The sequence below is a fragment of the Agelaius phoeniceus genome, chromosome 18, assembly GCF_051311805.1.
Source record: "Agelaius phoeniceus isolate bAgePho1 chromosome 18, bAgePho1.hap1, whole genome shotgun sequence".
NCBI classification, from domain to species: domain Eukaryota; kingdom Metazoa; phylum Chordata; class Aves; order Passeriformes; family Icteridae; genus Agelaius; species Agelaius phoeniceus.
Window position 1 is genome coordinate 1,725,078 of NC_135282.1, and position 13,361 is coordinate 1,738,438.

General features: G+C 43.8%; 1 protein-coding gene across 1 annotated transcript in view; it reads right to left on the minus strand.

Moving 5' to 3' along the window:
* Positions 1–13,361, minus strand: part of AACS (acetoacetyl-CoA synthetase) — a 37,122-nt gene that overhangs the window by 19,914 nt on the left and 3,847 nt on the right. Inside the window, exons 3-5 of the mRNA XM_054645699.2 lie at positions 10,690–10,810; positions 8,822–8,935; positions 2,582–2,679 (exon numbers count right to left, since the gene is read on the minus strand). Coding sequence (XP_054501674.1) covers positions 2,582–2,679; positions 8,822–8,935; positions 10,690–10,810 — 333 coding nt within the window. The remainder of the gene's footprint in view (positions 1–2,581; positions 2,680–8,821; positions 8,936–10,689; positions 10,811–13,361) is intronic.

A 13,361-nucleotide genomic window follows, 5' to 3' on the forward strand; every position in this document is an offset into this window, starting at 1 on the left:
GAAACAAATTATTACCAAATCTGAAGATGAAAGCAAAAACATCACGATCAACTCATCTCTGTTAAACTCCTTTCCAAGCTGAGCTGCTCAGCATTGCAAAAAAAAAAATCTGCTGCAGAAGGACAGGAGTTCTGTCCTGACAATGCCTCCATGCCACAGGAAAGCACAGGAAAGGGATATGGCTAAATATAAATGTATTAGCTGAGAATGTCACTAACAGCTTTCCCTCCTATCAAACATGTATTTCCTTTTCCTTGTTCACATTATAAGAAAATACAGTGACAATGCACTGACATGCAAATTTATCAATTATTTTAAAACAAGAAATCACCAGAATCTGTTCTGGTGACAGAAGAAGTTTTCAAGAAGCCCCTGGTGTGTTACCTAACAAACTCAGAAATGGAGATTTATAATTAATACATTACAGTTACTCTCTAAGGGAGCATGCAGTCAGATTTGCTGCTTCTTTGGTAAATTCTCTGCCTCCTCCTTTGCTCCATTCCCAGGAACAGAGCAAGCAGCCACACTGGTGTGCATTTGTACATGTGTGCACAGCCCCACGCTGAGCACGGGGCACACACATCTCATTCCATCGTGCCTATGTTTAAAAATGAAGAGCAATGAGCACTAAGGGGACTGTAAAGAGAAGAATCAAATCTGAAGAGAAGTGTGAATCAGAAGAGAGATGGCTCCAGCTCTCAGGGTCCTACCAAACCTGCTAGCACACCCAGTCAGATTCATTAGCACTGGCAGCACCAAATCCCACAGGGCAGCCTGCTCTGACACAAAGGCAACACAAACAGATGGAACGTGTGCAATTGCTACACTGCAACTCCAACCCAACCAGATGGCTCAGCAAGGAATTCCTTCCACAAAAAGCTCAGGTGTAGCAGACATGGCTCATTCTATTCCAGTTCAGTCCAAAAAATCGTGCAGGGCCCCCCAAATGGAGCTGAACTGAGCTCACCAAAGGCTCCTCAGCCAGTTCTGGGAGCAGAGCTTCTTCATGAACTTACAAATCCAAGCATTGCTCATGCCCAGGCCAGCACTTTGCCATTAATTGATGGGAATGGGTAACAGGGAGCAGAGAGATGAAGCAGCAGCTGCCAAGAGTGGTGAGGTGCGTGGGAGGCAGCTCAGTGGTGCTCTGACAGCAACTTCCTCAAGGCTTGAAGCCTTTGGAGGGATGGCATTCAGAGCTGCAGTGTGTAGGCAGCTCTGAGGAGTGACATTTCTGAGCTTCACAAAACACATACACACAATTGGACCTCAGATGTTGAAAATGCTACACTATTCCCCCAAGCACAAAAATCTTTGTGTATATTAGCACGACTGATGCAACTTCACAAAAAGAGGAATAGCTTTTGCTCAGGGTGGAAGCCAGTGTCCCTGAGGGCCTCTGCTGATCTCCTTCATGATTTTAGGATTTGAATTCATGCCAACACACGCTGCCAAAGGAAAATAAATGATATTGATGGCACTGCAGTTCCAAGGCCAGGTTCCATTAAAAAGCTATCACAAAAAAAACAAAAAGCTGGGCACTGAAAACAACAGCACACCAACATGGACAGAAAACATACCAGCCCTTTGTAATGCAAGTAAAGTGAGCAATCTTCCCCCACATAAGAGATCGAATCACATTGCACAAAACACTCCATACCATCATTTTCTGAGCAAGCAGAAAATATTTGTAGAACAGATTGATCATTACATGCTGTAATGATTTTTTTAATCATTTTTTTCCCAGTGATACACCCCCAAGTGTAAGAACATGGAATGCTGCTGCCCTCTAGTGCTAATCCAGGAATGATTAATCCATACATTTCCCAGACACTGGGGTTAAACACTGAAATTGAGGGGTTTATCTAAAAACATTGTTCTTTGCACTGTGCAATTCAAAACCACTGCATTTTTCACATGTAAACTTTTAGATAGAAGAAAGGTTTAACATCCCCCTTAGAAATTTAGATCCATTGCTGATGTGTGCTAAAAACTTTCCAAAAGAAGCAGAACACATTCCCCAAGTTTCCAGGGCACATCTGTTTGGATGTCATAATTTCCCACACAGCATTGTGTATGAAACACAGCATTGATTTCTACACTACCAAGAGTCAAATCAGGTTAGTGATATTAGCATGAAATTCCTCACTGTTGGCAAATAAAGCCTGGTGGAACAGACCAACCTGGGTGGTGCTGAGTTCACCCTGACAGGAGGCAAAGGATGGGACTACTTGGGCAAAGAAACTGGGAGTGTGGAAACTGGAGTGTGGCTAAGCCTGGGGCAGGGTTTGGGAAGAAGAGCCAAGCTCAGACTGCACTGCTGCTCATTTGCACATTTAATATGATAAAAGCTCACCAAGACAATGGAGTGCATGTGAAGATATCCCAACAGTGAGCAGCTAAAGCCTCTCCAATCCCCCAGGTGCAGATCAGCAGCGACACTGACAGCAGCAGGAAAAGCTGCAGAGTGCTGGGCTGTGCCAGGAGGTGGCAGCAAGGCTGAAGGGACAGAAGCCATCTCTGCCTCCTGAACTCACCACCCTCAGCAAGGGCTGCTCTGCACAGGCACCGGGCTACTCACGTTAATGCCAAAGTCTGGGGAGGTGGAGCTCCAGATGGCACCAATGCTTGCAGCTGCCAGCATTGCCTCCACTGCGTGGATGCTGTTGGGCAAGTAACCTAGGGCAGAGGGGAATGGTTAGAGATGGAACAGCACTAAAATAGATATAATAGCTACAGTGAACAGGTTTTAAAAATGCAAAATCCTAGGCTGAAGCACCCTTTGAAGCTTTCCACACAATCAATGTCGTACCTTGAAGCCAAATCAGTTACACAAGGAATTAGTAATAAATTCATTTATAGAACTATTTGTATCAGGGCTTTTATCTACAATATTACTCCAAATTTACAAATAATCCTGCTTAATTAATAAGCCTTTCAGGATAAGAGGGTAGCATAGGGAAAAGAGTAACTGGGAGAGAAAATTAGTGCATTGATGAGGGTACACAGGGACTGAGAACACAGCAGCATGCAGGGGCACAGAACAAGCCTGCAGGAACAGCCACCAGAGAAAGAACCAGTATCTGTAAGGAAAGATTATAAATAGCTCAAGAGCAGAGATTCAGCTTCACCAAGCTAAATGTTGGCTGGTAGACACTGCCAGAATCCTTAACACAAACAAGCAAAACCAGTGTCTCAGCTGATAAGGGAGTAACAGAGTGGGACAAGCCCTGCAACATTCCCACACAAATGTGGCCCTTCAGGTTTCTCTCATTAGCTTGCAGCAAGATTTCAAGATTTAAATTCAATTTATCACAGCATAGAGAATAAATTAATGTCAAGAAAGTCAGATTTTAGTTTCAGTGAGCTCAATTTGAGCAACTCTCCAGAAGGGGCTGGGTGCCTGAGTCTGACTCTGCACTGCTCAGAATTCAGCCCACAAATTAAAAAGTGCAACTGGAATTCACAAACTACACTGAGATGGATCAAAGACCTGGAGCTTCAGATCACCTTTCTCAAGCAACCAAAAAGACATCCAAGTACTTTAAAAAAGCACAGGATGGGCCTAATTGCAGTACTCTGACATCTAATTATAATGTCACATGTGAAAGCAAAATTTAAATGGAAATAAAAAAGCTTTCCAGCCTGTTCAGCAGCAGGGGTGGGCACTGAGATCTTGGACTGCAGGTGCACCACAAGGATCTACAGCCAGCAAACATTCAACAGTGCAAACTCCTCAAAGAATAATATTTATGGATGTACATTTCAGGACAGGAACTCAGATCTTAATAGCAATTCCTGCTATGTTAATATTACAGTTAGGAGGGTGCCAAGATGGATTTTTGTGAGGTTTTTCTACATTGCTTGAAAAAGGATGGATTTTTTTTTTCAACTTTGTAAAAAGTGAACTATAAGTCTTAAACTGAGATTCCTCCTCATTGAAAAATCAGTTTCTTAACCAGCAGTGTCACTGCAGTTACTGAGAGCTGCTGTGCTTTTGGGAGCAGTAACTTTTAAAACAGTATTATGACTTAAGCCCAACAATTTCTGGAAAACACACAACTGTGAATAAAAGCTCCATGCCATGCTAAGATATAAATTGCTCCCTAGAACTGCCTACAGCTTATAGTGGTTTGTTCAGTGAAGTTCTTAAGCACATAAAGTACAGCAAAAGCTCATGCCCATAAAAGCATTATTTATTTTGCTATTTTCCCCTTGGGGGTCAAGGTTTATACAAGGCACAGTATCCCAAAATCTCAGTGATTGCTCTTGTAAGACAAATATTCCTCCCTAAATAATTTGAAATTTATGAACCAGAACAGACCAAAATGTCATTTGGTGTGACGAAAGCAGTTCTTTAATCGATGCCAAATATTTCCACTGAGCATTTCTTGGATGGGATCATCAGGGGGCCAGAGTGCAAGGAAAACAGAGCTCTCCCTGTGCTTTGGAGCAGTTGTTACTTTGCCACAAGCTTCAGTTCTGTTCTAAGCAATTCTCCTTTTCACCTTTCCACACAAAAGCCCTCAGGGCAAGATCACAGCTCTCTGCTGATTATTGTGAGGCAGACAATGAAATCATTGCTTTCATCTGTCAGCTGCCTTTGAGTGGTGGTTGAGTTTTGGAGGATGCCAGCCAGAAGTGCCCAAAGGTACAAACCATGCTCAGCAACTGCCTCTGCATTTCTGTGCCCTCACCTGATCCCAGAGCCTTGCTGCTCTCTGGGCTCTCACAGATTTGTCCCAACTCCACCACAGATAAAAATGTGAGTCTGTTCTGGCTGGAGATGCTCCAAACACAGCAGAGGAAGAACTCATGCTCCTTTTCTCTTAACAGCTAAATGACACAAACTACTTCTCCTGCCAGTCTTCCAGATTCATACTAGAGTCTCATTTAGAAGTAAAGTTAATTTCTTCTTGCTGCCACATCTGAGATGCTCCAGCTGATCACAGCTCCATCATGCATGGAAAGCTCCCTGCATTTGTCTGTGCCCCTGGAGATTCCAGCACACCCCTCAGGGCACTCAGGGGGCTGACACAGCCACCCAGGCTCTGAATTTGAACCAACAGGAACACTGCAGACAAAGAGGATGAAAAAGGGAACTTCTTCAGCTGCATTAGCATCAGAGCAGTGACCACTGTGCAAAGCTCTGTATTACAGAAGAATAATGGTACTGCTGATTTAATTATTTGTCATGTTTGCTCATATATTTAACTAGGGCCTCTGTGTTCCTTGATAAAATATTTCAGTTAAGGATCAAAACTAGGATTTGTCAGCATGGGGAAGGCTACAGAAAGTATTTCTCTATCTCTGAATCTTTCCTTACCCCTTTCTTGAAGGTGGTAAGAAAGGTAGAAACTACCTTCTGTTACCAGAAAGAAAAGGATCTGCCTCCTTTGGGTGAACTGGAAAGCAACTGAATAAAGGGCTCCAAACTCAGGAGCTGGGAACTCATCAAGCAGGAATATCAGAGTATCACACACAGGGGTCCCAGCAGCACCCCTCCTGACTGAGAAAAATGTATAGTCTCTATAAAAACAGAGAAATGAAAGCTTTACCTGACATAAAACCTGTGAAATGTCTAAGCAGGACAAGCAGCATTTTAAAAACACTGTCTGGATTTTTTTTAAGAGGCACTTACAGCCTGATCTGCTCAGGACTAAGTGCCTCAGCATTTTCTGTCAGCTGCTATTTGCTTAATCTAGCACACACCAAGATTACACTTACATGTGTTCATCCACACTGCAGCACCTCACCAACAAAATAGGTAAAAACTGTAGTCCAAAAATTGGATATAATGATGCTTCAAACTATGGCAAAAGTCTGATTTCTCAGAGGGCTGAGAACATATTCTGTGCAAGCACCTAATGCCTTCATGAAGTTTCATAAAGGTTTCCTCTTGGAAAAACAGGCACCCAAACATTCACTTATGTGCATGGATAAAAAAAAAAAAGTATCAACAATTGAACTGTGACCCTGTATCAAAGGTTTTATCTGAGCCTTGAAAGAATACATCAGGAAGAAGGAAAATAAGGAGCAGCAACTAAAATATCTTCTCAATGTCTTCTATTACTGAACTACACCAGGTCAAAATGAGCAGAATTCAGAGACCAGACTCCTATTTTCCCTTTTCAGCATTTCCTGCTCATGCAGGACTTGCAAGTGGCCACCCTGCCCCACAGGAGAGTGGTCTGAAACCATGAGCACCCCTGTAATCGCCTTACAAAGCTTTAAAACCCACGTAAGCAGCAGGGCTAAGGCAGCTGCTATAGATAAAACAGCAGCTCAGACAATGGAATTCACTGATATTTGTTGAGGATGTTTTTGGGTGGGGAAGATCAGATTGTTTGTAACTGCTGATTTGTAACAGAGCAAAGCTGGCTACAGGGATAGAGTAGAAGCCATCCAAAGAGGAGAATCATCCTCCCAGTTGTGTTTTGTTCTATTTTAGTCATTGTCATTTGCCAGATGGCCACTGGAGGACCAGGAGCACCTCACACGTGGATCTGGGAGCTTGCAGTAGGTATTCCATGCCTCTTCCAACTGTTCAAGCATCACTGACAGCACTGCAAGACATCTTCAGAGGAAGAAATATGTTTCACAACACATCTGCTTCAATTATGCTCACTGTTAAGTGCTCTCAGTGAAGGAAAGGGAAGACTGGAGTGAAATCAAGCTGAAGAAAAGTGCTGACACCAGTGCCTGTCCACCCACACTCACCCACCTCCAGCTCCAACATACTATTACTGTCAGGATGCAGCCATAAACTGCACTGCACAAACCAGGGGGGATGTTAAGTGTAATGAGAAGTTAAAGCAGCCTTGTCTTGGAGGCAGCAAAGCGTGGAGATGAAACTCTCAGGAAAACAACAGTAAGAGTCACGTGCAATTCTAACAGCTCAGATTTTAAGAGAAAGTGTCAACAAAGGGTGTCAGAACCTGACAGGCTGACTACATGTTAGGCAGCTGTAATGAAGCTCATAGAGTATCTCCTTTCCATTTAAAACCTTTTTTTCAGAAGCAGCAGAAGCATGCCCTGTGTTACTACTATGAAACAGCAAGAATTGCCTTTCCCTCTGCCATCTGCTCGAAATCTTGGGACAAATTACATCCCTTTGGATTCTGGCAAGCTCTGGAGAGGCTGATTTTTGGTACAAGTGGGTGTAGGACTCCAGCTTCCCCAGCCAACACTTAATGTCCCTTGCCCAACTCAGTTTGGGAAGCTTCAGCCTCTGACTGAAATGTTACACTGGAGCTCTTCCAGGGACTGCCAATACCCTCTGGAATAGCAGAGAAACAGAAGAAAGAAATTGAGACCCCCCCCATAGAAGTATCTAAAGGGACTTGATTTATACTTTAAAAAAAGTATCAACTATGCTTTTTAATTTAAATTAGAGCTAAGCCAGCCACCAAAACAAGAAAAATTCAAAACTTAACCAGCCTGCAGTGCTAAACACAACAGTCATTAACTAAAAGGAACTGTTAATAAAATTATAATAGCATTATTAGCAGCACAGGCTACAGCTATATTTCAAGACCATGTTTTCTCCAGCTGCAGAGTACATTTTCCCTGCTGCTGCTGAAGAAATGAACAGATATGACAGCATTAAAGTTGAAAATTGAGATAAAGTCCAAGCATCTCCACCTTGATTCAGACAAACCTCCTCAACTTCACTGTATGGTTCATACCTAATTAAGGATTTAGCTCTAATTCCATGTTAAAAACCAAGCCACCAGCTGTGATAATTTCATGTTTCCAGTTCCAGAGCATACTCAAACCATATGCAAGAAATGAGCTCTGAGTAGATTTACATTTCCAGGTCATAATTGTGGGTTTAAAACTCAGTTTTCAAGACACGTTCAAGTTTGCAGCATGCAGAAAACAAATCAAGAGTTTCATCACTGTGGGTTTGCATCATGTAAGGATTTACACACACTTCTTTAGGATAATGGCCAAGTGTTGCTCAAACAATATGGGACTGCAGCAGCACAGTGACACAAACACCAGAACTGCCAGGTAGGAGCCAAGGAGCTTCAAGGATATTGCAGTTCTGACTTGCACTACACTGACAAATTTAAGAGTATCAGAGCACACAAAATAGAGGTGAAGCAGCTCAGCTGGGAGATCAAACACAGCAATTGAGAAATCAATGTAACTCCTTTCCAAGCCTGGACTGCACACTGGACAAGCTGTTCACAGGACAAAAACCTTTTTATATAGAAAAACACACATGAGTGTCTCTTGACAGGAAACATTGCTGCCAAAGGTGTGGAGAGCTGCTGCAAGGATCACAGGGTTCAACTCATCTCTGCACTGGTGGCTCGAGCAGTCCCTGCCCAGCAGCTGCTCACTGTCACCTCCCTGGGGGCAGGACAGGCTCTCCAGACCTGCAGCTCCCTGAGCACTGGCTCACCCAGGCCACAGGGGCAGGAACTGCCAGTGGCACCAGCACAGCCAACCTTAGAGCAGCATTGCCCTGAGTGCCCCCGCATCCATCTGCCAGAGCTTGTGGTCAGGGCTCAGCCAGAGGCACAGCTTCCATCTCCTCTGCTTCCACTGAGTGTTTCTGGAGCAGACCTTGGTGAATGAAGCATTTCCCTTCCCCCTTCAGTGCTAGAGAACCCACAGGCTAATCCAGGTTCCTTCCCTCTAGAAATGCATTTCCTACAAATGTAAATACAGCAGCACAAGAGCCTTTTCTTTACAATGTTTATTGAAATTTTCTGTGAAACACTATTTCACAGGCATGTTTCTGTAACTGACTACTCACTTGCACATTTCAAAAAAATTCCACCTCCTGTCCCTTAAGAAAATTACTCACCCACAACTCTGTCTCCTACTTTTACTCCCATCTTCCTCATGGCTGCAGCATACAAAGCTACAGCTTGTCTCAGTTCTTCAAAAGTAACTTTGAGGATTTCTTCTTTGCCCTCCCCTGAGGAAAGAAAATTAAAGCAATCACTCAGAAATCAGGCATTGCAACGTGAGTCTAGTACAAACAACCAATCCTAGGAGAAAGCAATTCTAAGAGAACAGCTGCCACTAATATTTATATTTTTGCTTAAGAAGTTGCTCTTATGCTGCACCAAAACCTCTTCTTTTTAATGGGAATCAAGTATTAATCAGTGGTATTTGTTCAGTAGGTCTGAGGGCATTTCTAAAGATAAACACCTCTGCAGAAACACAAACTATTCATGGAGAAAGGTGTGCTCTCAAGGAGGATTCATGGTGAATAGATTGCACTCACCAAGGCTAATTTCAACATGGGAAGAACCTCATTTTCCCTTTTTGCTCAGTTTCTCATCAGGTCTAAGAAGCAGCACAAGTTCAGGTTTTATTACAGCAAGTCAGTGACTAGAAAATCATGCACATCCCAGGCCATGAATTTTGATGTGCTTTTGGAACATCTGCCTTTGCCAATGTAGCACAAAGCAAACAAACCAAACTGGACTCAGCTCCCCTCTGAAAGGATCTGCAGGGCGTTTTCCCTATTGTACTGAATGCCAGGTGTTACATAAGCCCTTAATAAATCACTCGTGAAATGAAACAAACAACCCTAAATGTTATGAAAGTAAAAATCTGTCACCTTGAAGGCCCTTCCTGCACCTCCTCAGTGTGACTGCTGTCCTATTTCCACCAGCCACAACTTGCCATGAAGAACACACACACACACCAAGGACAGCACAGGTGAGCTGCACACCCTGCTCCTCTCAGAGCAGCTGCCCTCAGCTCATTGCCTTCAGCAGGGAATGGCATTTTTCACTCTTTTTCCTTCTCAGACCTTCACAGCAGTAAATCTGGGCTGGCACAAAGCAAGGGAGCAGGCCATGATGCAGAACAGGCCAAGTCCCTGTTCCATGTGGTTCCTAAAGTGAGCAGGGACTGCCAGCAGAGCCTGGGCTCCCACAGAGCAACAGGAAATGAAAACTGATCCTGCTCCATGATTAAAGCCCCAGGAGAAGGGAATCACAAAAAAAGACTCACCATGGGAGCCAGGGACAAGTGAAACTGTTTAGGGAAGTTACATTTTCACTCCTATGCCCTGTGCCATCCCCAGTGAACACAAACCTGAGCCAGGTCCCCCAGCCACCACTCTGACCCAGCAGCAGGGAGTTACCAAGAAATACTCTGACTTAAGAGGTCTTAAGAAGATTAAACACAGCAGAAGGTCACAAAAGAGATGCAGGTGGAAGTCTGCTCACCAGAGGAGCCAACTGCTCATTCCAGCATTCATACAATGATCAACTAGGACACAGTTTTGCTCCTTTTGCTGTCACCACCTTTGATTATGTGACAAAGCAGTTTCTGATACACCTCATGACTTCCTAACAAAAAGAACTACAGAACAATAATCACATGTCAAACCAAGCAATTATGACAAATGTGAAATAACACTTCAAATACTGAGTGATGTTGAACACAGCATGACCTCCACTACCTTAATGCAGCTGAGCACATTCTAATAAAACTTCATTTAGCTTGCAAGGGATTTTCCAGATCTGTATTTCCAGAGCATGCTTTGCTGGGTTTTTTTTGCAGAGCTGTATCACAGACTGTGCAGTGTCACTGACTTTATCACCCTGTTTTCTCTCCTCATCCAAACCAGTTTATTTCCATGTTTCATCAGAGCTGTTTCATCAGGCCTAGCCCTGTGAGCAGCAGAGAAACTCAAGGCATTGATGTTCTTACTTGCAGCATACAGTGCAATCTTGTCATTGTCCTTGTGCTTCAGGAGATTCTCTGCATAGTTGAGGCGGCTGCCCTTGAACCACTCGGGGATCTCTGCGATGCTTTTGGACGTATCCACCACCTGAAAGGAACACACACCATCACTGCTGGGCCACTCCAACAAAACTGCTTTTTCACAGCACTCTACAGGAGTCAGCTCAGCAGCTCCAAGCTCTCTGCAGACCCTGTTAGGCAAGAATCACTTCTCCCAGCTCACAGATGGCAAACAGACACTGATCCTGTAATTAGTGGCCTGGAAAGTTTAATTATTTGTCAACTGTCACATGCAAACACATCATTACAAGAAAACCAGGGAAAGTTCCCTGCTGACAGTTCTACCTTTGGACCAGCCTTTAATACACAAGTAAAACAAACTATGGGGACTACACCCAGAGCAGGAGATGCACACAGACCTCAGGGACACTGGGGGTTTGCCCCTGGGAACACCCAATTTAACTACAGCACACGTGAACTCTGTGCCAGACCCCCCAGCCCAGCTCCCCCTTCGGGGGTGTGAGCATCCACCCTGCCCCACCACCAGTCACAGGGCACAGAAACCAACAGCAGGAGCTCACACAATGGTAATCCAAAAGAATTCATTGTAGAGTCAAATCTAACTGAAGAGTTCCAGCTCTTTATTCAACTTCTCTTTTTTTGAGGATTAGCAGGGCCCAACAACCTAATAAACCTGTATTAAGTAACTCCCCACTTAGGACTAAGACATGCAAGGAATTGAAAAATGCATTGAAAAATAATCAAAAATATAGCCAGCTGAAATAACTTCTCCCATCCTGAACTAATTAAGCCTCAAAGTATTAAACCCCTTCATAAACCACAGGTAAGACTAACTTTAATAACACTGATAGGTAAAGAGCCCCTCAGCATTAGCCCAAGGTCTAAATTCTTTCCAGAATGTCCCTCTGCTTAGTGATTCAGCTGCTCAGCAGCACATTTCTTTGGAGATCTTTAAATAGAAACTTTATTTTACAGCTGTGTTTTTGAAAGCTTCAGTTGATACCCACAGGTTCTCTCTCATGGATTGCACATACATTACAGGAACAGCATTCCTTCAGCCCAAGTGAAAGGCTCTTCTGAAAGCCCAGCAAGCCCCAAAATGCATCCCATTCCAAAAAACCCAAAGGTTTTTGCTTTCAGAGCAGTGTATGTATTACTGGAGGCAATCTTAAAATTAGCTTTTAAGTTAAAACTCATGTTGAAGTGCACTACTGCATTATTTTATTTCAAATGTATTTTCTAAAAAAGGGAGCTCAGATTTCTTTGCACCTAACAATTGGCAAGAACTGAGTTATAACATCTATATCCACTCAGGCTGCACAAATGATTTTTATACAACCACACATTACTGCAGCAATTTAGAAGCTGCTCTTAAAACTGACTCATTTCTGACTTCCTCAGCTTGAAGAAAAGTGAGCAGAATGTTTTCAACATTTTCCAGGACAAGTTCCAAAATAACTGGGTTTTTTTCTGAAGAGGAAACAATCCTTCAGAGTTTCCAAGAGCTGCACTAGCCCAAGGAGCTGGAGTCACACCCCAGTATTCCCACAGGTAACACTTGGGACTCCCAGTTAAGCTCAGTCTTTGGTGCTTTGTGAGATGAACAACCTGAGAGGCCCCTGCACAGCACCAACAGCTGTCAGGGGCTGCTCATTCAGACACATCCCTCGTTCAAAAGCAGCTGCTTTGCAGTGCCAGTGCTGCCCTGCCAGCACAGCTCTGCACCCTGAATTCCTCTGTCCGTGTCACAGGTGACACAGATGTCACTGCCACAGAGCAACATCAGCACATCTACATCCTGCACTCAGAACCTTTACCAGGATTAAATAAAATCCTGGCTGCTTTTATTCTGTGCACACAAGGTTTTATTGTTTTTCTTAGAATGACCTGTGGAAGTAGAAGCTGTTTCACTGCTTGAGAACAAAAGAGTCAACTCAAAATTTTTAATTTTTCATTAAAAATTTTAGTCACCTCAAAACAATGTTTACTTCCAGCAGACAGCCAGGATCAAGCTGTAAGACTTCAAATCAAACTTTTCATCCTTCTAGGTCCTAGCTCAGTTACTCTGACAGTTCCCAGAGTTTGAGTTAAACTTTACATTTTCTGTAGATGCCAAGTGTTGGCAGTGCTCAGACCACACACCTCAAAGCAGGCTAGCTCTTACACTCCTGCTGCATCCTCTCCTCTGAAGGGTGGGTCACAGTAAATGAGACACCTGAGCACACAGTGCCATGGCAGGAAGAACCACTTGATCTACCTTATCAGTACAGAAATCAGTGAAACAGGAAAAGGCAGAAGAAGCTTAGCAGTCCCCTCTGCAGGACTGTCAGCACTCTGAGGGGTCTGGAACAGATGGACTCCAGGCATTAAGGCAAGTCCAGTCCTCCCTGCTAAATCCCAGGAAGGTTCCAGTGCATCAAGCTGTTCTAGTAATTAGCCCTCAGATGGAAAAGCACAGGGGGATGTTGATATCCTACACCAGGACTATGCAAGGGCTCCACTGGCAAGATCTGCAGAGTCACCTTTCTTCCACAGGAACTCTGTGGCACTGCCTGGTGTTCCACCTGTGCCTCTGTTCAACCACCACCATTTCCTCAGAGATATTTCAAGCCTGCACC